This window comes from Varroa jacobsoni, unplaced genomic scaffold, assembly GCF_002532875.2.
Source record: "Varroa jacobsoni isolate VJ856 unplaced genomic scaffold, vjacob_1.0 scaffold_1260, whole genome shotgun sequence".
In the NCBI taxonomy this organism is placed as follows: domain Eukaryota; kingdom Metazoa; phylum Arthropoda; class Arachnida; order Mesostigmata; family Varroidae; genus Varroa; species Varroa jacobsoni.
In genome coordinates, this window is record NW_019214162.1 from 6,801 (window position 1) to 32,983 (window position 26,183).

Here is a 26,183-nt window from a genome sequence, read left to right on the forward strand (position 1 = left end):
CCTCCTCCTCCTCCTCCTCCTCGAGCACCTTGGAACTACCCTTCATTTTATTTCGATAGGCTGGTTGGGGCTAAAATAGACCTGTTCGAGAGGTACGTATTTTTACAAATTTTAATGCCGTCCAATCTGTCCGTACGCGTATATTTTATGGTCGGCGGGAAGAGTCGCCATTATGAGTGCGATCAAACCTTTCAGCATTCGTGTTTTCTCACGACAGAGCGATTCCAGGCCGCAAACCTGATTACCATGTATAGAAGTGTTCGACAATAATGAAGGACAATATCTTGAGACACTGCGTGCACTTTGTATGCAATTTGGTCTTAATTATGCTGCCTCTAATACGAATTAGAAGCACTTTTTTATTTTTTTTATTATTATTATTATTTTATTAGAGGAAAACGGCTCGGTGTGCAACAGACGACGTTCAGTAGCGCGTCAGATCTTTCGACCGCAAGACTTACATCGTCGATTCAAGGTCCCGTTCTGAGCCGATTGTTGCCGCGGTGGGCTGACTCGCACTGGATGTTTTGAATTGGGCGACGCCCTTCAGTTATACCGGAATACAGTCCTGGGCTGCGAATAAGGGTTGTGACGGCACTGACCCACTTTCGCTGGCGAGTTCTCAAAGATAATTTGTGTAAAATGGCTGCAGTAGCGCACGCTTTTCACAATCATTTATGCGAAGTTTTACGAACAGCATAATACGAAGCTTTTTACTAGGTGTAGGCAACGTTGTGACCTGGGTTGTTCGCATCACTGCCCACAAGTTCAATCGCTGGCCTGTCAAACTCAGTAAATAATAGCAGCAATAATGGTGTATAATGTATAATGCAACTATTGACGGGTCTTGAATAGTCTCGTAAATGTTTTATTCCAGGAATCATGTTATGACATTAGCTTTAGCCAGGCTCGTGAAGCGGTTATTATGTACGGAGTAAAATAGTGCATAGAGCTTAGTGCGCCATATGTTTAAATGTTTGCAATGCTATCTGACAAGAGTATTACAGCAGCTAGCATCTGACCAACAACGTAACGTCGTCACAGTTCGTATCAGTAACGTTTTTCATTTTTCCTAATGAAGTCTTCGAGACGTCTTCATTTACATGCAAGTGGAACGTAGTTGAGAGTAAATACATTTGGAGTGCACGAGTGAAAATGAGACAAAACCTACTAGCGAAATCGGTGCCAGTCATATGTTGCTGGGCTAAATGGTCGCTGGTCACCTACCGGTTCGAACTACCTAAAGCTGTTGGAAATTATTTCACGGGTTAAACAGATACTTCTTTATTTACACAGCGGTTGTACTGTATATTGTAAGCAACAGGATCTGAAGTTTACCGTTACACGTACTTTCCATAGCAATACTTTGCATCAAGAGCTTGTAAAATATGAAAACTACCGACAAAGAACTTTATTGAAGAAGAATCACAATTTTAAACCACAAACACGTATTTAATGGCCTTTATATATTACTGTATTATACAGCTTATATCTAAGGATACAAAACGCTCATTCATATTTTAGCATCTGTTCGGTGAGACGACCAAAAAATTTCAAGCCTATATCCTCTACACGCTAAAAATAGCTAGCAATTTGGCTCGTTTGTGTATTTTGTACTTTAAGATTTACTGTTTGAAAACAACCACGGAGTCCATTGCAGAGTAAATCGCATATCTTCCAAGTTACAACTTATTGTTTTCTTTCGTACCACCTGATCCGAGGTAAGGTATGAGAAGAGGATCCAAAGTACGTTAGCTATTATGTACTTCCTGTACTGTATAGATAGAGTGATCCATCTTACACTACTATATCACTCGAAATTCAGCCTTCATATATACCCTACTGAGGTAGGTACCCTACTGAGGTTAAGGATGATAACAATTTTTTCAATGCCTTTGATTATTTTCATAGTGTGAATAATTCCTTAGGGTCAACCCTTAGGCAAGGCACTCAGGGCCTGCTCCCACTAGAGGATTTAAGTGAAGTGAGCCTTGCTCGATCTATATGGGATTTTTACAACACTATTTCGTATTTATTAGCTATTAAAATATGGCGTTGATGATACTTGATGCAAGTAGTCAGGCAAGCATATATATTTCACTAACTGGAAAGCGCCATTCATCGGTAACGTAACTTTGAAATTGCAATTCAGTTGAAGGCATTTTTCACAGATGCCCCTTATTAAGATTGTCTATTATACGATACGAACTTAAATATAAGATGGTCAACCAACAGGACCTACTACTTGCATCTAGAGTAAGAACATACCGTCACAAAGACTAGAAAATCAAGTATTTCGTTGAACATAACCCTTTTTTCCGCCTGACGTGGTTGAACTATTATTATTATTCGGCCAAACAGTAGATACATCAACCATTATAAGAGATGCAGCGTCAAAATTGCGTATCGCTGTTTATCATTATGTTAGAAAATTATGATTTTTACTAGAACGATATTAGGTTAGCTAACAAAGTTTCGAGAGAAAGATCTGCAAAGCAATAAACGCGCCCGACACAAACAGTTTTTTTTTGAAGCCCGAGGAGAACGCTGTCAATGTAACGTAAGCACTTCACGCTGCTGCTTTAACACTGGAGCCGGCATCTTAGCTATAGGGAGTTGTTTCGTGTTCTCTAAGAAAAATTCAATTGGGTCGGGACTGGCTCCTAACGAATTGCTCAAACTGCTTAAAGTATAAAGTCGTTTTTCAGTACTATGATTTAGTTCAGCTACGGTAACTTATTGGAATAAAGGAGAGAAAAAAACACGAAAAAAAAAAAAGAAAAAAGAGACACGGAATTCTATATAGTAGAAAAGTATAAGTTTGACTCATGCAAAGGAACTGTAATAGGCACTGTGAAATGAAAAGTAACCATCAACGGCAGCATGCACTTGACCTTCTAATATTCAAGAATACCAGGACGCTCACTTTATAAAACGTGCCGTAATACCGTCCTAATTTTGAAAAAAATGCAATCAGTCATTACAGTTATATTCGTCAATAGGAACGGAGCTTCAACGGTCGATGTCACCGTAATTTGCTAGAGCAACCACTTTCTTGTTTGGTTCCCTAGCTGAACCCAACATGAAACTGTTAGCAAAATGCCCAACTGCTAAGTACGTATTGCAGAACATTGGGTCAGTTACAAATGAAAAAAGAAAAGGATCCGCCGGTATCGCGACGTAAACTGTCTGAAACTATGCCTACATAACAGTGGGCAACGCTTACAGTTTCAATTCAGACCACAGCTATGTCAACGTCCTCCTACATATTTGCTTAGACTCTTCACCTTTGTTGCATGTATAGGCTAAGGTCGAGTAGATTTTCCCGTTAGGACATCATTTCGAGCGATCCTCAATAGATCTTCACCAGCTACCCAGAAATCGCAGTGCACCAATGCTCAAACATAACACAGAATTAGCTCAGGGAAACAAGACATCGTTTACCTAAGCCTCAAGGCATTGTTACAAATGCCTAGCTAATAGGCCGAGTGTGCGCACCTTAATAGCGTGCAGGGAGGATTATGGCATCGGAAACGATGAGGCCCTTTGGGCCCGGCGTCGGCCAAAAGCCTGAAAGCTTTAAATATTTCTGTCACCTACTGAGACATGAATGAGAACAGCGTTGTTTATGGAACAATACAAACATCTTTAATGTTTATTACACGCTCATATATAAAACCGTTGATGTAACAAGGACGTGTATTCAATGTGCAGTGACGGAATTTGAGCTGTTTCTATATAAAAGTGATGACTTCACGCTAACTAGCTAGCGGAATAGCTAAACAATGAAGTGGTTCAACTACAGACTTTAGTCTCTTCGACACCTAAATCACCTCGTTTTGTGCCGAATTAGCTGTCTGCTGAAAACATCCAGTTAGTACTCTGAACCCGCCGTATTCACACCGGATACATGAGATAGCCATGCATATATACGGGCGGGAATTTTCGACGGGGAGCGTTGGCGCAAATCACTTCCGTCAGGCGCAGGAAGAAAACAATTAAAGCAAAAATTAAAAAAAGGAGGAAAAACATGCATCAATAACTCGACACAATTTTCAATGGCACATCTCGAGAGCGAATCTACAACGTTAAATACTATCTACAATTTGACCTCAGGAACCACTGCTATATTGTTTACGCACAAAGTAAAGCGAACGTTGTTTATATTTGGTATCAAAATACGGTCGGCCTTAACAGTAATCGTGGTTTTTTTTTATATACTATCAATTCATTATGTTAGTTTGTTAGTACGATAATTAGTACTGCGTAATGAAACGCAGACGGCAACAGCGAGCCTAAAATGAGATTTCCGAAGGAAAAACCTAGACAACTGAATTTCTAGACAGTTTCAAAAAACAAATGTACGTCTCAGTAGAGTATTATTTGCTATTCACAGCACAAGCAAGCAAGCAAGCATACTTACAACGTATAGAGAAGCTGACAATCTAAATCGGGTCAGATCTGCTCCCGAGCAGAGGTATCTCGTGTTCGAGTCTGAATAGCTAGCTATATGCGTTCATTAGTGGATGCCGGTGGCAAAAAAGTAGATCGATCATTCTCGCCATAGGCTACGACTGAGTATATGTATGTACGTACATACATCATCAAATAGATATTTAATGTTTTTGTAACTCGTACGTCTAGAATCCTATAATCAGACCTCGTGTACCTACGCCATCTACAAGCCACTAGCATCACAGATTCACAAAGGAGTGCTACGATCACAAACATTCTTCTTAGCTATGACAAGCGCACGGCGCAACGGCTACACAACAATAGGGAGCCTGAAAGGTTAGCATAACCTTTCTTTCCTTTATGTATACCAGCTTACGAACTGTGTTACGGCATTGATTTAGTGTTAAAGGGAAGCAACATGTAGAAAGCTGAAACCGGTTTTTGTTCGCGCTGATCAAGAATTATATCTAACCATATAACCTAAGCAGCATAACATTATATGCTAATCAGCCGTTTTGTGCAGTTGTGCCGTGAAAAACCAGCTTTCAGATATCGCTTTGTTACCGGATTGCCGTTCTACCTGCAAATATAAAGAATTATGTTTTTATTTATATTGTTCATTGCGTTTGACCTACATGACTCAACCAGCTGCCAATGGAGGACGCTAAATTAAGTGAAGACTGAGAATTCCCACTTTCGAAAATTATCCGGCGGCTCAGGTTATGTAAAAAAAACCGACTTCGCGCGATTCCAAGTTAACGTAAGTGGCAGGCGTTCAAAAACAGGGAATAGGTTGCATATATTTTTGTACCCACTGCTTTACGTACAGTAGAGGGTCAGCCCCTTAAACACTTTGTATTTATCCACATTTAACAAGCTCGCAATAATTATGATACCAATTACCGAATATTTACCGAAAGTTTATCTGGGAATGATGATATTACAGGTCCTTTTGTTCTCATGATTCGCACTGAACATGTTTACATGCCACGTTCGCGCATTGTCCTTGGCGTATTGTTGATCAACATCAGTCGATGACGCACTCGCCGACCTCGGGGGGCCTCCAGCTAAGGCTGACTCTAGTATTTTTTGATTATTCAACGGAGGCGCTGACGGCGAAATGGGGGCTATCGCTTTTGTCTGGTTGTTGCTATCCTTCAGACTCCTTTCTCTGCTGACTTTGTCAATGTCCTTGACTTTGTCCCGAAGCGGAGTCTTCTGCGACGTCACCTTCTCCGTGTTCATCTTCATTGATTTCTTCGTCGTCCAAAAGAGGACCGAATCGGTCTTTCTGGCGAAGAAAAGTGTAGCGTCACCGTGGGGCTGAATCGTTTAATGGGGGTAATGACTGAATACGACCATGTGTACGGTATGGAAACTAACAATACGCGCATGTACACAATATATGCATGCACGTAGAGCACATTGCTACGTTTTAGTTGGTGTTAGGCAAAACGCCTATACTGATATAGGGGAAAACAATAAGGCCCAATAAAACCCTGTCTTACGCGTTAATGAGTATTTGTTAAGACTACGGTCGCGCTTTCGTTAGAAGCACTAACCACTGTTGGGATGTCTGTTTGTTGGACGACTAACGAGTTTACAAGCACATTTTAACATTGATTATTTAGCCAGTGACATATAAAGACAAACTTATGAGTGTTGTTTTTCGTAGGACACACAGCCGTGCCTGCTGTGATGGCGGACCTAGCCTAGATTAACTGACATATAAACACACACACACACACACTCTAAGGAACGCGCGTCAGCAGGTTCCTATGTTATTACACGAGACGCCTTTCACCTATTGGATGTTAGTTGACAACGAAACGACTCCACAGTTGGAGAGCTAGTTTTAGCCAAAAGAAAAAATAGGCAGTGCACAGTCACATGGACTTGGGCAGTGCTTAATTACAATGTAATCAATGACTCTATAGAACATTATGATTGTAAAATTAAACTATTTTGCACAGTTTCGTCTGCGTTATCGAAGTAAATATTGAACATAATAACAAAAAATACAAGGATTACTGACCACGGCTCAAGCCATCAAGTTGTCACAAGGCGGTAAAAAAAGAGCAAGTTGTATATGAACAAAAAGGCTGCGGTTGAAAGATATTTGAACACGCGACTATGGAACGTGACCGAGCCGTTTTATTAAGGCCTAGGCGAAACTGAAGTAAGTTTTCCCCAAAGCAAAGCATGATAGAGGAACTCAGGCTCTTAGAATATTACGTTCGGTTTTAGTATGGGCATGCGAAAGCAAGCGAACTATAGTGGCCTGAGATAGAAAGATGAAATTTATCTGTAGAAAATAAGAATATATGAAGCGTTTATACTTGTCTGCTTTTTTACTCTCAGATCTAGTCAAGTACGTCCATTATACAGCCAATACGTTTACAACTGAAAAACCGAGTCTCTTAAACTGCCATATGGTCTCCATTCTTCTTTCTTCACAAACGATATATATCGTAAACAAAGTGATTATACATATATATGCAAGACCTGCCTCACGCTGACCGCGTGAAAAGCATAATAAAGGTAATCGACAATGGAAAAATTTTTACCTAGGTGGTCGTAGCTCGAAAAAACAGAGTACAAGAGGACATTTAGCCAATTGCTAACCTTGGATTCCTTTTTAGCCAGAATGACCACATAAATGTATGCGCCCAGAGCAACCAATGACCCGCACATCGTCATGAACCGGAAAGCAAATTGCGCATAGAACAAAGGCCTATCCAGTAGGACCCGAATGTGGTCGGCAAACGCCGGGGTCTGCTCGATGACCTGCAATGCGAATAGGAAATTTAGCAGTGGAAAAGCAAATTAATATTAGTCGAATCACCGGTGTTTATTTACTACTGGGATATCCAGCTGGTTATGGTAATCTGCTGGGCAATTTTTTTTTCACAGCAAACTAGCTAACGGAAGAAATTATACAATGGCCATATTTGTTGTAAATATTTTAGTAAACGCATTATTATTAAAGAATTTCGAGTACTGAAAGGGAGTAAGCAAACCTTTCAGCTTGTCTATGACTTGCGCGGAGGAGACTGGTTGTACTTGCTATTTATATTACGTTCTATGAAGAATTACTCACAACATCCTGCCAGAAAACAGGGAACACTAGTTCTGGAACAGAACGGAAATATTTCAGGAAGTCGACGCGCTCCAATTTGACGTTGATCTGAGCTCTCGCAGACAGCCCTAACGCTATGCCCAGACGCTGTAATATTAGGAACGATGCACGCATGTAAAGATCTGAACAAACTGCAGTGGCCATAAACGAACGCGCCCTCTCTCATTGTAAAGATTAGTGTAAAAAAATGATTACAAAATCTGACAGTACGAAGGATTCTAATACAAAATACAAAACCTACCGGTTCTATATCGATTTGAAACTGGTGCCGTTCTTGGTTCGGGCTTAAGCCTTCAACCTTTTCTAGGTACTTCGAATCTGCGGCATAAAAGTGAGGGTAGGAGAGCACGAGTGGAAGGCCAAATTGACAGCGCGAGAGATCCATTCCGCCGGACGGTAGAGATTTACCCGGTGTTTCGAAGCAGCGATTAGCCGGTTCTCGTGATGAGTTGAATAGCACCTGTCAATGAGTGCCAAAAGTGTTAACTTAAGTGAATAGGACTTCATTAAGCAATCAACATTCAATCTTTGAAAATAGAACGTAGTGATGCCAAGATGACACTGCATGTTGAGACCTATTCGCACTTAAAGGTGCCAGACTTCACAACAAGTAGCCGAATCTTCATCTGTTATTTATGTGTCGGGAATGTTTAAGGTAATGGTCTCTCCTATCGTTCTAAAAATATATAGGGCTTGAATGTTGGCTAACTGAACTCAGTTATTGCCAATCTCAGCACTGCCGTTTATTAAAATAAGTTTTGTTATTCCTGGACACGTTTTCCTAGATATTTTTACATTATATTGTTTAAATTATTCTGTTTTGCCCGTACAAAAGACAGAGTTATTAATATCTGCTAAGCTTATTTCACACAATAACAGAATAGCTTTCGGAATGGGTAATTCGCTAAAAACCGTTTAAGAACTAAATGCAGGGTAACACATGTATATGACATGAAAAATGGTAACATAATTAAGGACTGATTAGGGACTTTTTTAAAGGAACTTTCTTGGCTGTTGTCCTAAACAGCAGGTGTGGCCTCCTGATTAGAATGAGCAGTAAATAACACAAGGTGCTGAACACAGCAGTTATTTTTCAAACCTCGGGTCCTGCAACAAATCGTGTGAGGGTAATTCCTAGACTATCGACGTCGGGCGCTCGCGTTAATCTCCACGGCTTGCAGAAAACAGGATTGAAAAAGTAGATATGTTCGTCAGATGAAACGATTGGATGTACCAGCTCCCCATCTGTGAACCATTTGCAAGTTCTGTTAATAAAAGCTCATGTAGCCCAAGTGTCACTGTGTAAGTTAGAGCAACATAATGGCTAGCACACTTTCTAATTTCGAAATTGAGATGCGACCAAAAATTCAGTTGTTTTTTGAAATATGGATAGAGACCTCGACTGGAAGAATCAGAGATTTTTCACAGCTCTAGAACAAAAATAGTGTTCGCGTTCACCGCGAGTCTGAACATGTTACTTCAAAGGCAGTTGCTCTTTATATTATTTCTAGAAGTCTTTATTTATTGCATAACGTATTGGTTGGCTGTACGCTTACTCTTACAGACATCACAAATTCCATTTCGTCTGTCCATCGCATCCGTTTACTATTTCCCAGTCAGTAAACTCGGATAAGGTTTCTAGTCGATGCACGGGCCGTTCACACCGTTAGATAAACGAAAAGGAAAAAAACCGCTGTAATACATGGGTCAGGATTCAATGCGGACTTACTCGTGCCGAGCAGCTTAGCGCAAGGGGTTCCGGGTTCCCACCAGGGCAGCTCGGTTCTTCCGTTCCACTTGTCAATCCTGTTGAAGTACCGGAGATCAACGCTTCCTGTGTACACATTGAAAAGACCTTCGTCGGTATCATTTTTGCCCGACATGTACGCAAAGCGGCCATCCTTCACCGGGACATTTGGGTCGATCACGTGAGAAATATGGGCGAGAACGTCCGGGTATCTACAGAACATTATATGCCTATTAGTGCGTAGCGTTGATTTTCTATTTTTTTTTTTTTATTAGTTAAGCCGAATAGACATTTTATTAAAAACTAACTGATATACTATATAGTAAAAACTTTTGGTTTATTTCCGGCGGTGCAATTTGATTGAAGGGATCTTTAACATTGTTACATTATTGGTAGTAACTGAAGGAACTTAGAACAACTTCTTGCTTCGTCTAGATATGATGAACGCACCCTTCGTAGGTAAGCTGTCTGATCGAACGCCTGATAAACAGCGTTTCATTGGCTGCATTTAAAAATATCAAAAAGGCCAATTTGATTAACGGCGATGCGTTTCGGATTTTCTGGCTAGCCGCCTGTAATACAACAGACAAAAACAACGAAAGCACATACACAAGAAGAAGACGAGTAAACGTTACCTGTCAACTTAGACAAAAGACTATTCAGAAAGGTGGTAGGATAGAAGTCTGTTACATACAGAGACTGCAGCACGGTGAAGACTGGACTTTTTTTTTTTATATATTTTTCATAACTGCTATAAATTTCTAGTACGAAGGTGTTTCATCTTCATCAGCTTGAGCTGACACATTTGCACTATCAACGTAGTAAATGAATTTTAACTCCCTTGTTGTTTTTAATTTGGAGACAGGTCAAATCGAGCGCTTAAGTGACGAAAGCTTTTTTTAGCCATTCAAAATGAGTAAATAGCTTAAAAATATGTAGTCTACTGATAAGAAAAAATCCATAATAACCCACCACAAGTGGTGTGTTTATTGTGAAGATAACATCTTCTTGGTCGCCCGCCGATTGTTCTCGATCAAACCAAAAACGTTTTCTTTCACGATATTGAAGAGTCCCGTTTGCGTGCCATTCGACAGCTTCTTTTACCCATTCGGATCTACAAAATTAGCCTAGATTAAACTCCAGTGTTAACGAAGCTTACTACTAAAGCTGACTATTTTTGCTAAGTATATCGTAATTCAGATAGGGTGGATAATGAGGATAAGGAAAAGGCCAGATATGCAGAATACTTTAATAGTTTAATAGAACTACCGTCCCTGCAATGGTACTATAAGGTCGAAACCTTAAGCGGATACACTAAGCTACCGTCAGAAATCTAAATCTACCTTCAGGACGTAGGGTCTCGAAACACTTCCATTACGCTCTATTCACGGCTTCTCGAGGTAAATAAGGCCAGTGAGCGGGTTTTTTTAAAGCTTATTTTTGTTGGCGTAAAAATTATTCGAAATTATTTGTTGTGGCTTCGTGAATGTTGTCTGTTTTGTCACGTCGATTAATCGGCCTAGATTAAGATATGCTACACTGTCTCGTCACTTACCGCCATGTATACGGTCCAACTTCTTCCAAGACGGGTTTTTCACCGAAATTTAAAAACTCATCGGGATTGGTAACGTTGAAATAATAGAATCGTTGGTAAATTGGAAATGGCACTTTCTTCCACCCGTTATAACTTTCACTTCCCGGCTTAAGGGGTAAACGATGGCTCAACAGAGTCTGGAAGAGCGGATGAAGCGTCAGGATTCCTATGCAGCCAAGGAAACTTACCAACAAACTCGCGGAGATTAGCACCACTGGAAAAAATTAGCAACCGACAGTATTATAAAATCAGCAAGCATGATTTGAAATGCTGGGCTCCTACAAGAACTCAATAAATTATAATGTAGGTTCGCGCGTTTCAAATGTTATCGTCTCTATATATTCCGATTGTGTTGCATTTAAACATCTTTCGCCGACAGCTCTAACCTATTGGATGAACTGAGCCCTGAATCGAAACACTTTGATACATTGACATACAAACGGTGACCAAATAAAATAAGGCATGTAAATTAGAACTGGTTGATGCAACTAGTACCTAACATAATTATCTACCAGTCTGTAAAACGGGATCAGACTGACAACTTACATGTTACCCTCTGCTTTTCAGAAAATCCGGTTGCATGTTAACGCAATTCTACCAATTACTTACGTATCAGTATCAACGACCCTTATCAAGTTAACGTACGCTAACATTTTAGGCTAGACATAAGTGATTGAATCATCATTACGACACTTTAGTCAAGGCCGTGCGTACATTTCGCGTGTACTACGTGACCTGATATCTAGGCCACAATCTAGAATCTCTTCGCGTTTTTGTACAGGCATTAGCTCACAATACAAGAGTCCCCCTGGATACTGGCCCCCTGGCTCAAATGATCGCGTCAGCTCAGCTCAGCTCAGCACAGCAACGCTGTGCTTTTTTTTTTATTTATTTAAAAAAGATCATTCTAGACTGTTAGAAAATAAAGGACAGATTTTCTGTGTTAGAGGTTCTCCATTTTGGTGCTCGAACGTTTTAGGGAACACCTAGAATTAGGTAGTTCTGTACTAGCTAAACGAATATCTTGAGCTGTTCAAAGAAGAGTGGTGCGAAATGACGCCAGAAAAAAGCCATATTAACAAAGCGAGAAGAGATGTCGATAGCGCGTTCTAACGGTAAAATGATTACCATAATTAGCGGCTATTGGCAGCCTGGAGGAGGGAACTTTTACAATGGTTAATGAGTTGAAAGTAATCTCTGCACCTGTATTTGCATCTCGTGCTAGACAGTGAAGAAGCAGATCTGGCGCGCCTCGCAATGTCACGCTGATACAAACGATTCTGTTACTCAGTAGTAAAAAGATCCGATGTAGTAAAAACAACGATTATAAAGCACAGTTAGATATACTGTGCTCACTGACCACGTGGCCATCATGGACGTCGCGAAATCAAAGAAAAGAAGTAAATTCGGATGCCAGGTTAATTGTATGAATCGTTTGCGGTTTGTCCTGTTCTGCTATTGACTATCGCTTCAAATAGTTGTTTGTCGTTCACCGAATTCGAGAAGATCGCATAGCATTTGGCCTAAGAAATCCTGGAGTGCTGCAAGAATTTCAGATCTATGATCGACTGTCAGTGAAGACCACGCGGCAGGAACCTATTGCTATTGATTGTATCATATAATAATGAGTTAAAACGGTCCGCGAGTTCGCGAAGACTATTGATCGGTTAGATATTGATATTTACATACATAGTATACAGAGCGAGCTCCTTTAGTCATTACGTTCGTAAATTCTAGTCTATAACGTAGATTTGAACTTTTGTACCCTAACGGTGTCTGAACCAGCAGATGTTTCTTTTACATCATAATCGTAATAATATCTTGTTTTGTAATTTGTGTAGCAAAATCAACGTAAATTGAATGATTATTTCAAATAAAAATTGCGCTGCCAATTTGCACACTAATCGAAAGCATGCAGGACTCAAGCTGCCTGATGTCTTCAACAGTACAGCTATCAAGAGATGAAACTTCATGACATAAGGCAAACAAGTTAAAATTAAGCAAGCAAGTAAGTATGTTGGCAAGAACTTCACCTACTGTGTTATTTTCTGATGACTTTCGGACTTGAATAATAAACAAGTTCAGTTTAAGAAGCATGCTCTTGAAATGAATTAGATCATATAACTAGATTAGATCCGATCTACGCTGATCGAACGTTTCTTTTTGTGTTGATCGCGTGCGGTCGAGGACTCGCCTTGATTAAGACATACATGAAAAACGCATGTTGCTGGACACTGCCCTAACGGGGCTTTCGTTACAAAGGCCTTAATCAAATAATAGCTAATCCTTAAAACATTCGGGCCGTTTGTCCGTCAAACGCCTCTGAGAAATAGCACTCGCCGAAATACGCCATTCGTGCTCGCGTCGATAAAACAGAGTTTCGTCGTTAGTTCTGACGATCACATGCCAGCGTAGACCACTATTTATTACGTATCCTGGGAAGGGTCAATGAGATGCTCGTCTGCGGAAGCCAGCCGTCAAAAGTTGTAGCTTTCATTAAGCCAAAAAGACGCGTTTGGTTTTTTTTGGTCAATATTCTGTGGCCAGAATTGAAGTGTTTACAGCTGAGCCATGTTTGCGTCTATGAATAAATCTCTTACCGTAGCTTTTCTTCAACCCCATGCTGCCGTGGCGGTTCACCCCTCGCCGTTTTATCGCATAGCTGAAACAGAACGCACGAGCAGACATTATTATGATTTGTATGTGTCGTCTATGAACTGATCTTTGCCACTAAACGAAAGGGCATTGATACAGAAAAGCCATTCGACATGTTACAACTGAGGAAAAACATAGGTCATTTTGTGAATTCCATTTTATTTACATTCTTCTTACATGATACTTTTTACATAGCTTATTAGTGGTACCTTGCCCATGGTGTCTTATTGAAGAATCAGCTCAATTGCCTTTTAAAGAGCATTCCGTGATAATGCCGCCTCAAAACCAGGTATGACTTCTCCCATCATCACCATTATTATTGTTATTTTTATGATAACATCTCAAGAATAATGGCCATCGTTTGGCTAAACTAACCTACAAGATGCGAACTCTGTGACTGGGTCATTTCCTTTAATTTGGTCGACAGGGATGAAAACGCGCTTAACAGCGTTAGGTCTTCGGTGTCAACCATTTGCTCTAGAGTCCTATATTTTTGAGGAAATAGGTCCATCCCTCTATAGCGGTTATCTATCGTTGTGAACAAAATTAGAAACGTAAAGCTGAACATGACACAAACAGCTTCATAGTTAGCAAAAGGTAGGTCAGTTACCGATGTGAAGATTGGCCTTTATTTTTCAAATTAGGGACTTTTTTTACTTCAGTAGTGCTAAGTTCAGTTTACAACACGTATGCAGAATGGTACCACAAGACCCGGGCCAGCTTTCATAGGCAAATTTTGGTGGTGACATTCATGGGTACTACATTTGCTCCTCCATCGCTAATTCACAACAAGTAGCCAAATATTACTGTCTCGCATATTATGAAGATGACTAGGTTCAATGACCATTTCAAAGAAGGTATTAAAAAATTCGGGCTATAAATTTCAGAAGTCAGTTATTTATTTTAACCTATGCCGCTATTTTTATGTTCTTACTTTTTCTGCCTTTTCAAACGGGAGTAGTCAAACGGCTTCAAATAATTTAACTTGGTAAAATAGTGTTGCATATAATTCAACGTACGTTTGGTTCGGCCCGTGGATTTTAGTCATAGACAGAGCTTTGCTCCTTTTTCATTTCATTTCATTTCGATTATGAACGACCTCCCAAACCCAAAGGTAAGTGGGGCAGCAATGATCCCTCCGTGAAGTCGTTCTTTCTTTTGTAACGTCTACAAGCCAATCTAAAATGCGGAAAGCTTCTTGGTAAAGGCAAGTAGCCTAAGACCCGAAAAATCGCTAAGAGACTTTATCTCTTAGGGTTTTTATGAGTAAAAGGCGAGCAATATGCGAAGCTCAAAGGCAACCATTCTCTAAGAACATGTCATGTTGACAGGCCATGGTCGTATACGTAGCAGCATCGAAATTAAACTCGAGGTTCCAAACTATTGTACAGCGTAAGCTGCTATGATTTGGTCCAGCCTGAATCAGTGTTGTTTCATTAGAAGGGGTAGATATATATATATCACGATCGTCATATTTTTTGTCTTGCAGAAATGTTAGCAGCCGATAGCGACAGCGTTCTAACGTTATCTCACAGGTAAAAAAGTGTCCCCCTTTGTGAACAAGACGTTTTTCAGCCTTCTTCAGTAACTATAATTATGGCGAGGTCTTGTTCCCTGAAGCGTCTCACGAGGTTATTATTGAAGACGAATGTTCATTTCGCTAGTCCTATAATAGCACGCTAACGTCTCACACGAGTCGAATTTGGCGAAAGTGACTGGGGTAGAGCCTAGTTCCGAAATAAACCTACTAATGTTTGATTCGAGGTTTTTATTATTAGATAGTACGAATCTCATCAGCTCTAGGCAAACTCAATCTAGAACGACATGGTCCGATATCTTTTTCTAGCAGAATGATACATCGTATCGCCATATCTTAGAATAACAATAATACTAATCATTTCGAATTCTGCTCGACATAATAATGCTCATTTTTACATAGATTTTTAACATATATCAGTCCCTTTAAGGTAATTTGCCTATAGCGCGCGTGCAAGACAGCATGAAGGCAAGCTTTTCGATGTGACCAGTTTATTCGTAAGAGAATTTACTTAAAAGGGTGTATCAGCGATGTGTTTTTCTCTGCTGCTTTGAATTACTGTGAAGTGTTCTCACAAATTTTGCGATATTTCAACTGGTTCACCTTATTTCTATCATTTCCTATGGTTATTCGATTGCATCTAGAAACGACATGGAATAGCGTGATGTGATAATGAAAATGGCAAGCGAGCTGCGATTCATTGGCAGCAAATCATCTGCGTTGCAGGGTGCCCCACCTCTCGAATCGTACCGACGAACTCGTGCAATAAAGATCACCACCAACTGCGTGCATCGACGCGCGCAACAATCTTCATTTACTAATACGGTGATTACCTTTACATGTGAAATTTACTAGAGAACATGTTTTTTTCTATTTCTGTTTCAATAGACGATAGCGGAAAGCGGTGTCTCAAAAAAAGAGAAAGAAAAAAAAAAACGCGAAGAACGTTTAGTAGTAGTATAGTTCATGTTAGGCACCAACCCGTACGTAAGCGACAATTAATATAAAGATACTATTGCAATGGCACAATTTCGAATACAAACGTTGTAATTCACTGGGTAACTGTGCCAAAATTCGGCAATGGTAATGGCGGCCCTTTTTGAAAATGGTGGCTTCTAACAATCTGCTATTGCGCACAAATCAACGTTTAGAATCAAACAACACCTCGAGCATGTCGGGAACAGTTATATCCCAACACATTATGCGGCAGTGTTTGGCCATATTTTTCAGTAAGATGATTATGTAATGAATTTTCTATGCGATTTGAGTAAAGATTACTAACTAAAGCTATTTAGCCGGCCGGATTAAACAATGCCATGAGTGATTCATATTACCTTTGCTGGTAATGGCGTATATGGTGTCGAATCGATACGCCCTATCGGTGCCAGACTCGAGTGGGTCACACATTACAATGACGTTACAATTATCCGCCATGAGTGCTACGCTATGTTAACACTGTGTTTACAATGAAGATGTAGAGGAACGGAATTAAAGAAAAAAGGAAAAAGAAAGATGGCCGACAACGTGACGCGTTCAGTACTTCCCACATTGTATTGTGCACATTAGCATGATCGATCTAACGCCTGCACATTGTCTTAGTGAAGATAAACCTTGTGAATTAGTATTGCTCCGAGATTATCCGCCATATTACTATCGCACGTTCAGCTTCTATTACGCTACCTATTATAACGAATATAGACGACCAGATACGTAATGGTGGGGTAAAAAAGAAGCGACAATAAAGAAAGAAATTACAAGATAAACGTGGGTGAACATTAAATAATCACCTTTATTATCAATAAAAGACGGCTACCAACAACGCGGACCAAATATGCTGTACTGCCAATGATTCGGATGGGAACTGCCCGCTTTAACATCTACCGCGGCCAGATAATCGAAGCCTAACTCCGTTGGGTCGGTCAATATGTACATGCTTCGCACCTGTCCACCAATCGTGCCTCGTCATCCCCCGAGACGCAGACCAATCGTCAATACAAACACCCGATAAAAGATTGACAAGATAACGCTTGAGCTTAGAGCGGAGCTTCAAACGTTATTACAGTTTCACACTTTAGTATGCAGATAGCAATTTTTAATAATGTCTTCTTAGGAAGAAAAAAGCAAATAATAATGATATATTGGACATCTGAGGTAGGGCGAATAATTTGTCTTCTAATCCGTTCTTGCTGTTCGGCTGGGAAATCGTCGAAATGTTAGTACTACGTAACGTTGAAGGGTACCCAGTGAAGTATAGCTGCCACTTAAACGGAATGGTGTTGTCTAGAGAAGAAAACCACTAATCTGTTTAATTGCTGAAATCTCTGAAGTCTTTTAACTGGGTAGCTAGACATAAAAGGTGATATTATAATAGAATATAATGCAAATTACATATGCGACACAGTTGTATCTGCCAGGCAATTTTGTCGTCGCCTCCAGCATATGATAGATTGAAAGAATATAGAACATCCTACTATCGAAGTTTAGGCCTCAGGCGATAGCCCAAAATTATCTGTTCTCATATATAGGACGCTAATAAAATAACGTACTTAGTCTCTATTTGATATTTTCGATGCGTTTTGTGCATGGGCTAGGAACGAAGGTGCCAAGACGAAGACCTCGAAGAACGTCAGCTGAAGCAAACATCAAGAGAAGATGAACAAGTGCACATCAGCTGTTCACCGTGGCAGTAGTTCGAGGCGCATATGAGTAGTATTAGCGGTAAAGGCCACTACGAAATAGCTATCCAGTCAGCCGGTGCGTCAAGCAGCCACATTAAGAACATTAAGATGTAGTTGACCCAATTGGCGCCGGTGCCGCTGATCTGGCATCGGTTTCCTGCTCCAGCAGCTGGTCTTCCCTCTTCAGCAGACGAGCCATATCATCGACAGGAAGACACATGACGGCACTATGCTGCCCGCCAAAGCCGTCAGCGACTACTCAACTACACATTAGTTTGTCAGTTAAGGCAATGGCCAAGCAATGTATTATACGCATTGTAACCCCTTACTTCTAACGTATACATGCTGCTGATACGGAACAAAGAGCACGCTTGCAGTCATCTACAGCAGTGGACAAATAGCCATCAAAGATTATACATCACAGTAGAAACTGCACCTACTTACAGCTCTTTTTTAACACGCGCAGATGTATCACCTGCTTCGAACTTGTTTTACGAACTTTCCAATCTAATTAGGAGAACTATCTGCTCTTGTTGATGGCAAACGCGTAGCTCGAAATGGAGGCAAGGAACGGGCGACTCTGCAGCGAAACTGGTTGCCGAATCATTCGACGAGTGAGTGGCCATCGGCACAAGAGGGTAAACATGTGAAACGGTCGCGTTCAGCAAGCCGATTCAACTGGTAACAGTCGAGGCGATCCTCGCCAATTCCATAACCCAGTAATATACCAGCAGTCGCTTCCAAACCCAGGTACAACGGGATTCGGCAATAGTTCTATTGGCGTCGGCTCGGATACGAGAAGTAAAAGTCTTCGGTGGTCTTTTTGGGGTCACGAGGAAACTATGTCGACGTTAGCGGCGCAGTCAATAAACGCGACCAAAGCTGTTTCTTCTGTTTGTGCCGACGGCTCTGGCCCGGCAACGACGTTTGCGAACGGTCGATCAATACATGTTTTGCGAAGACCGAGTCGGTTAAAGCAGATGTGTGCTTCAAACGCGCGTTCGTCGAAAACTATCTCTTGAGGCGCTCGAATATTGACCGTACTACATACTGACTTTCTCTGTGCTAACCGTTGGGACAGGGGTCGGCAGCATCGATGGAAACGCTTGGCGCTCTATGCACGCCTTGAGTGAAGAATGACTTTTTTACGGGCTACAACTACTACAAAGACCTACTGCGTGGCAAGTGGTGCGTTTTATTACACAGAATGCAAAATCGGCTTTTCTTATATGGCGTAAATCATTATTTTTAAAACTAAATACAATAGGACATAGGAAATTCGATGAGCTAGAGCGAGCCAAACAGCAGCTTTCTACGAGAACCATTTTGTGTATTATTTGATAATTTCCAATTGATTGGCGTGCTTGTAAATTCTAATTTGTATAATCTGATTATAATGAATTATCCTCCATATATATATATATATATATATATATATATATATATATAAAACCTGCGCGCATGTTTTTTACTGCCGGGAATCCATAACCTCTTAGACTAGTTAAGAGCGAAAAAATGAGGGTGAGAAAAGTCCAGTTGCAACGCCAATTTGCTGTAGGCAAAATTGCCCCAGAAATGTAATCCAGCGTCGGTGACTCTATTAATAAAGACATTCAATAGAGGTGATTTGGGAATGATTGTTCGTTTTGGATGCCATTGCAGGGATATGTACACACACAGAAAGTCACATATTTAGTCTCATTAACATAATAAAGGAACGTCAGCGGGCCTGACAAAGGCAGCTGCAGGGAACAATAAAGGCTCCCAGCCATTGAAACGTGACTACGAAAAAATAAATGTTTCTTTCATCCTCATGCCGTTCGTTCTCTCACAGTATATCTGCCGATGATGACACGCAAGTCGAAACGGCTCCACTGTAAACTACTGTCAAAATTAGGGCTTAAATAATAGTCACCGCAGTAAGCCAATATAGACTACAGCCGGCTTTTGTTCAAATAGATGTATCCTGTACATAGTAAACCATTTTTACCCATATAGGCCACAGCCAATGGCGCTAGTAGAAAGTTCCTGTTAGGGAAAATGAGAGAAGACGATGGCAGGGCAAATAAAATTAGTATAAACGTTCGTTCTTTAATGGACTATAAGCTTCTTCGATGCATCGTAGAAGGGTATAGGTGGAATGACAACCAGAAAAATTGTTTGCTCAAGTTACGCCAGAAGTTCTCATATGATTTTCACTTCGCCGGGTTCCAACTGACACAAGCGTCATTTTAACTTCAGGATTGAGCGCCGAGTTTTAGATATAGACGAACCAATTCTGTCTTTGCTACAACATGGTCCGTTTACGGCTGATAGCCAAATATTACTATCACTTCACTAATGTTCTTTTCGTACGTGAGATTTCAGAGAAGCTCAGGTGGTCTGAATGCGCGAATTCACAAGACGTCAGGTAGGAATGGTGCCTTGCTTGGAGGTGAAGCTCAGTGACGTTTCGCTAAGACGACTGTTTTAAATTGGGCTGTAGAAATCTTTCTAGCTAGAAGCTTTTCCCAAGGGTATCGCGTACGTGAGCGAGTGAACATTTGCTTCATCGCGTAAAGTAATGCTTGCTTTTGCCGACACTTCTTATCTGTATCATTATATTTAAAGAAAATTCATTTATGCAAGTTTACATTTCAGTAAGTATAGATCTTTTCCTCGAAGCATATATTAAGTTAGCCAAAAAATAGTGGCGGTTTTGGTTTATCGCTATGCTTCTTTAACCTCTCATTTGTGAACCACTCACTATAATAAGCAACCCTTTTTTTTGACTCCACAAAGCCATTGTCATGGTTTTGTCAGAATCACGAATTTTACCGTAAGTTCAAGCTCCGAAGAATAATATGTTGAGTGAAAAAGGAGTCATTTTGCAACACTGACTTTTCGACGATCACAAACAAATCGAAGATGCTCAAAACGTTTGGTTTTTGTATGGTGAAGACCTTATAACTAAGAAATAATATCTCATCTAAGAATTACTTTTTTTTTTTTAAACCGTCTTTGTTCAACCCAAAAGGCCTAGTCGAGTATATCAAGCATCCGACCCTTGAGTAGCACTTTTAGTTGTGGAGTTTTCGCGAGACACGCGACACCTATTCGGAAGTGGCTGTAGCAATTTTTTAATCTTCATAAAACGTAAGTGACAAAAATACTATGTTTTGAACTTAACGAAGTCCTAGTTTAGGGTGATTTGTTTACCGAAGTCCACAAACGAAAACGACCGATTGTCGAGCAACGAATTTTTAAACGGTGCACCATAAGCTTCACCATGAGCAAAGATTCAACTAGAAAACGAACAAACGACCTAGTAACCTAATAACACTCAACGGCAGCTATTCCTCACGGACTACGTAGCCTGCAATTACAAAAAAAAAAACATTCCGCATTCCTTTCGAAATAAGTCCGCCTCTGTTTCAACACTCGAGTGTTCGTTTTACTTATTATATCAATATTTCTAGCTTTGTCTTCTACTTAACCAGCACTATTTCATAAAATCAATCAAAATATAGCCGGGTTCATTTGTTCTAGCTGAGCTGCAACGCATCAAACTATGCCTCGACAATAATAATAATAATAGATCTTCGTAAAGACGGCGCGTTAACAAGGCTAACAGGTGCGTTCACTGCTCATCGATCTAGTTCAGGTTATTAAATACCCACTGATTTTTGTTTCGCTCTTTAGCTTTTGACGTCCCACAACTAATCACTCCAGTGCGCTATCAGAACGTCCGCAGTAGAATAAATTATCCCTCGTTTTGCATTAAGCACAAAACGGCGTAACAACAAGCACCAGGCATGCAGGAATAGGCAAGCACCAAACAGAACCAATAGCGTTCCTTTTCTCTTTGGCACGACCACAGCTTGTTCCTTTTTCGCCGGTATTACATACCTCCTTCTGGCTACGAAATTACAGAGGAGTGCAGACACTTTCACATTTGATCACGCCGTTGGCCAGCGGCGCTGCGTCATTCACTCTGCGGATTTCTGCCGCACATGCAACGTCGCTACAACGCCATCGAGACGACATACGCTTTCCTCGCCGATATGTCAGCGCGATCCTTTCCGATCAGCTATGGAAAGACTGAAAACAAGCGGCAGCGCCCCCAGTGGCGGGCTCGCAAAGCTCGGTCCCGCTGAGAATACGCCGTTACAATTCCGGTGCACTCCAAACAGACCGCGCCTAATCCGTATAGAAGGCCTAGGGTAACACATGGAACCATCTAATGTTTATAACTTTTTGACACTACGTTTTCAAGTAGTTATAAGTACATGATTCGATCGTGGCTGGGATGGGGGGAGGGTTTGTAGATCGATTTCCGCTGAACAAGCTCATGCATTTCTAGTAAAAAACTTTTTTTTTTTTGTTTTCGATTTTGCTTTTTTGATAGTGCTGTTGTGGTTCCGATTAAATTCGTTCGTGTACGTCGAAGTAGGATGCGAAAAATTCGAGAATAGATATTATTTGGGTCGTATTCACATGACTGATGACAGTTGACCCAGCTCTAAGTTCACTACATAAGCGCCTCTAGTCTAATACAGAAAAAATAAGCAGAATAAAAAAGCAATTACGTAATATCAGTACTTTTTTGTCGACCTAAAAACGGGCGGGTACGGAAAAATCGATATTGGGTTAGGTAATGTGCGATTTACCACTTGGGTTTTCTTTGCCAGCATATTCACAGGGGAAATCTCATCAATTTTCGGCTAAAATATCTTTCTAGACATGATGTTTTATTACTTTACTGAGAAATGCGTTTGTGCTCGGTTGAGTGCCTCGCTTCTGCTCTAAGTCTGCGTAACTCCAAAAGACAGCCAGGCCTGGAATAAAGGCCCTTGAAGACCGAGCATTATATTGTTGTTTTTCTTTTTTCAATCTATATTAGAATGTTTAGACCCTACAAAAAGTCACCAATAGGTAAGAACCTGTCTACACAACAATAAATAGTTTGTTGAAAAACACAAATAGCTTGTCTTTATTAGCAGCCCAAGGAAGTTGCATTTTTTTAATACAGTCTAACTATATTTTTCATGATTCTGAAACTCTGACGGTTTTTTCGTGGTACAGTATTTTCAGATAGTGTTGTAAACAAAAAAGTTAAACTTGATACACCGCATTATTCCCGTACCATAATTGTGACCAAAGGATCACATAATTTCCCACAACATCGTTACGACTGTATATAACTTCTGATCGGAAAAGTTTCTCACGGATAAATAACATGAAATGCCCACTCCAGGAGAGTGACCTTCTAGAGAAACAGGCCGCAGGACCGACGTACTGACTAATGAATCGACTCATAGACATAGCTTTGCAACTTCCAAATGTTAGAACTTATTTGTTTCATCATTAAATATAGATTTATTTTACCAATATGTTTTACAAAGGGTACCAAACTGAATAAATCTGATACGTTCCCACTTGATGATCATTCACCAAATCAAGTAAAAAAAAAAAAACCATCGTTTTTATGGATACGAGCTATTTGCGTATAACATTACGTTTTTTCGGAGCGCGTTTATATTTCCTACCGACGAAAATTTGTATGCTGTAAACGTTAATGGGAAGGTACTAGAGCCCTTTATAATGAGATATTGCATAATAACGGTCTAACTATCCAAACGCTATCTTTAAGTTATAAATTAGAGTTGCTAATATTATGTCTGGTACTGCCGCTTCGAATCACTTAGGGCATGTTTATGGGACGACTAAAAATACGGCCATTGCAAAATTTAAGTAAAAAAATATACCTGCAGCAATGCCAGCATCACACTTCTGTCAGACATCTATGGGTAAAGTTATTGGGAGTAACTTGACCTGACGTTATTGAAAAATTAGTAATATGTAATAAGATAACGTTTCGATTATGAGCATCAAATGGGAACTCTAGACTTCGTGCGTGCATTTAGTACTTCGAGACAGCTGATACTGTAGAGTCGATCCGTTACAAAGGCTATGGGTTTGCCCGTCTTATCTTTCTAAACCTGCATTCTGCCGACCCGAAAAAGTTTTCTGCATAAACACTTCTTATTCTTTGAGCAACTGGCTTTGATACAATGCGTTTTAATTTAAGGTACTATGCGTTTTAATTTGTTCAAGTGTCAGTTCTCACGGCCACTTTGGCTTGACTAATCAAGCGAATGAATCAGCGATGCCAAGTTACTTAATTAAGCTTTTCTTTTTTTTTTGCTTTTTTATTTATTATCAACTTTTCAGAGCTAGCGCACCTCATGGCTTCTTATGCCCTAGATAAAAAGACCCGAGGGCCAGAAGTTGTAAGACACTAAGGTTATAATGAAAACTGCCGACTCTGACTAAGTCCGTCGGACGAGTCCGTCCTTGCTATGCCTGCGTTCACTAAATATTCAGTTTATAACTATGGTAATAAGAAAAACGTATAGTATTAAAATGGTTGCTGTTGACTGATATTAATATATCGATCTTTATGGTTATTAGTTTCTATAAATACTAGTAGCTCTGCTTAGTATTCTCTAACACCTATTGGGGTTGCGAAAAAGAATCCGATATATGACTGATAGCACCGGCTTCATCAATCGATACATAGCTGACGCTTTTACGCTCCTTAGTGGGCCTTCCTATTGCCGACTGAAGACGTTGCCAATTGGGTCTGACAATTTTTGGCTTACACATTATCTTTCCAAACGTTCTCGTTCTTCCCTTCATTTACTGATCTCGATTAAACAATAAGCTATCATCCAACGCTTCTGTCTATGACCTCGAATTTCATGTCCATGTTTGTGGACCTCACCATTTCGAAGCCGACAAGCGGCACAGAAGCTGCTCGGTTTACGCACGTAGGCGTAGATTCTCATCGAAGCAACTGCTAGGCGCAGTAGCCCGGTGAAGAAAGTTTAATATATCAAGCCACATTGGAACGCCTCGGTGGGAGTAAGTTGTGCTTTAGGTGATCTGCTCATGTACTAGCTCAAAGCAAAATAGGACCTATTAAGCGGTAGCTGAGCTCGGTAATGATCCCTGATGCCATCGGTCGTCCGCGCTTCTGATTTGTTTGTTTGAGCATAGCTCACGCACACTCAAAGAGCAGTAATGACGGTTCCAGCCATAGTGGGTCTTACATTTGCCTGTATTTTAGCTATGTAAAGTTAAGCTCTACAAAAGAGAAGCCTACAAGTACAATGAGCCGCATGACAGGTGATCGAGTGTGCTTTTTTTTTCAGGTATATCTTGGTGAGCCTGTAACGTCTGTCTAGATTTATACACTAACTTTATACTTTATTTGGTAATCTAAATATACATTGGAATCTATTAAGAAATTGTTAACGATTTGAATTTATTTTTACAATATTTTTAATGTTTTTTCTTTGACAGCCGTAATTGAACTGGCCAACATTCTCATATGGCTAGATATATCTAATGAATTTCCAATAAGAAAAGTACTCAGTGATGGCATAAGTCGTTAAACGAACGGAACGATAATGTCTTTACGTACAGAAGAGCTCTACTATCGAAATTGGCGTGACGCTCGGTCGATCAGCGGCTGCCAAATCCCAGTAACGTCACAGTGAAGAAAATGAACATAGCATGAAAAACAAGTTGTGTTTGACCCTGATTTATGTACGTATATACATATGTATACGTGTATATATATAAACAATTGTGAGTCGTAGTGAATGTATTCAATTGGAAGGAGGTTCCGGTGGACAGATGTTTCTAAAGCTAAATGCTTCCAGCTCCGAATCCGATGTCGCATTACGAGTACAAGCGTGGGTAACAATTGATCTATCTGCTCGATAGATTTTAACATGTTCAAATAACTATGCCAATGCGAGATGTTTGTGATTCGGCTAGAGCCAATGGACCATCTCCATATGTTGAACTTTTATGAAAGCCCTATAAAAGATCGAGCATAAAGGATAGCTTCCGTTGAAATCGAATCCCAACAAAGATGGACAGTGGCTCAGACAAACGTATTATATAGATCTATTGATTATTAGAGGGCGAGGCGAATTCAGTGAAGGGTAGCAGACAGGAATGAGGTGAACTCTAGAATAATAATTAAGTGATCTTGTAATAACACACCAGAAATGAAAAATGTAGTTTTGGATATGACTGCGCGAAACGTACTAGTAATAATCAGCACTGTTTTGCGAGACGCCACGCAGTAGGCTGCCGCATCTCAAAAGAAACCTTCAAAAACATATTAACAAAAGCGCGTTTTTAGGACAGATTCGAATAAAAAGGCACGGTTACTTCATTTGTCCAACAGCGTTCATAGGGCCAACAGCGAAAAGTCCATATCAGAATCTGTTAAATGTAAACATCAACAAGAATATACAGAGGTTGAGCAATAGAGATAGGATCGTATCTTTCACATGTTGTATATATATACACATGTTTCA

At 40.3% G+C, this 26,183-nt stretch overlaps 1 protein-coding gene and 2 long non-coding RNA genes across 6 annotated transcripts; 2 read left to right on the plus strand and 1 right to left on the minus strand.

Moving 5' to 3' along the window:
- Nucleotides 1–3,622: 3,622 nt before the first annotated feature.
- Nucleotides 3,623–21,814, minus strand: LOC111268135 (lysosome membrane protein 2). Of its 3 annotated transcripts, none has more exons than XM_022846897.2 (12): nucleotides 21,694–21,812; nucleotides 13,536–13,597; nucleotides 10,897–11,149; nucleotides 10,314–10,455; nucleotides 9,792–9,913; nucleotides 9,324–9,553; nucleotides 8,694–8,839; nucleotides 7,836–8,054; nucleotides 7,556–7,681; nucleotides 7,081–7,242; nucleotides 5,370–5,742; nucleotides 3,623–5,035 (listed from the first exon to the last, which is right to left on the minus strand). In XM_022846897.2, the coding sequence occupies exons 2-11, from the start codon at nucleotides 13,555–13,557 to the stop codon at nucleotides 5,377–5,379; spliced, it is 1,788 nt and encodes a 595-aa protein (XP_022702632.1). In that variant the 5' UTR covers nucleotides 13,558–13,597; nucleotides 21,694–21,812; the 3' UTR covers nucleotides 3,623–5,035; nucleotides 5,370–5,376. The 3 variants fall into 3 exon arrangements, with proteins under 3 accessions (XP_022702632.1, XP_022702633.1, XP_022702634.1); XM_022846898.2 differs by lacking the exon at nucleotides 21,694–21,812 and adding an exon at nucleotides 21,465–21,555; XM_022846899.2 differs by lacking the exon at nucleotides 3,623–5,035 and having other exon boundaries at nucleotides 5,502–5,746; nucleotides 21,694–21,814.
- On the plus strand, nucleotides 13,611–24,864 carry LOC111268136 (uncharacterized). Of its 2 annotated transcripts, none has more exons than XR_015314078.1 (4): nucleotides 13,611–13,879; nucleotides 15,080–15,952; nucleotides 17,719–20,215; nucleotides 24,019–24,864. It is a non-coding gene; the product is annotated as an uncharacterized LOC111268136 (long non-coding RNA). The 2 variants fall into 2 exon arrangements; XR_002685020.2 differs by having other exon boundaries at nucleotides 15,772–15,952.
- On the plus strand, nucleotides 21,937–22,377 carry LOC147752428 (uncharacterized). Its single transcript, XR_015314079.1, has 2 exons — nucleotides 21,937–22,007; nucleotides 22,193–22,377. It is a non-coding gene; the product is annotated as an uncharacterized LOC147752428 (long non-coding RNA).
- Nucleotides 24,865–26,183: the final 1,319 nt, after the last annotated feature.

Coding starts and splice junctions, on each gene's coding strand:
- LOC111268135 (XM_022846897.2), bottom strand. CDS start 13,557: ATGGGGTTGAAGAAAAGCTACG. Junction 7,243..7,555: donor CTGTTTTCTGGCAGGATGTT/GTGAGTAATTCT, acceptor TTCGCATTGCAG/GTCATCGAGCAGACCCCGGC. Junction 5,743..7,080: donor TGGCTAAAAAGGAATCCAAG/GTTAGCAATTGG, acceptor TTCGCCAGAAAG/ACCGATTCGGTCCTCTTTTG.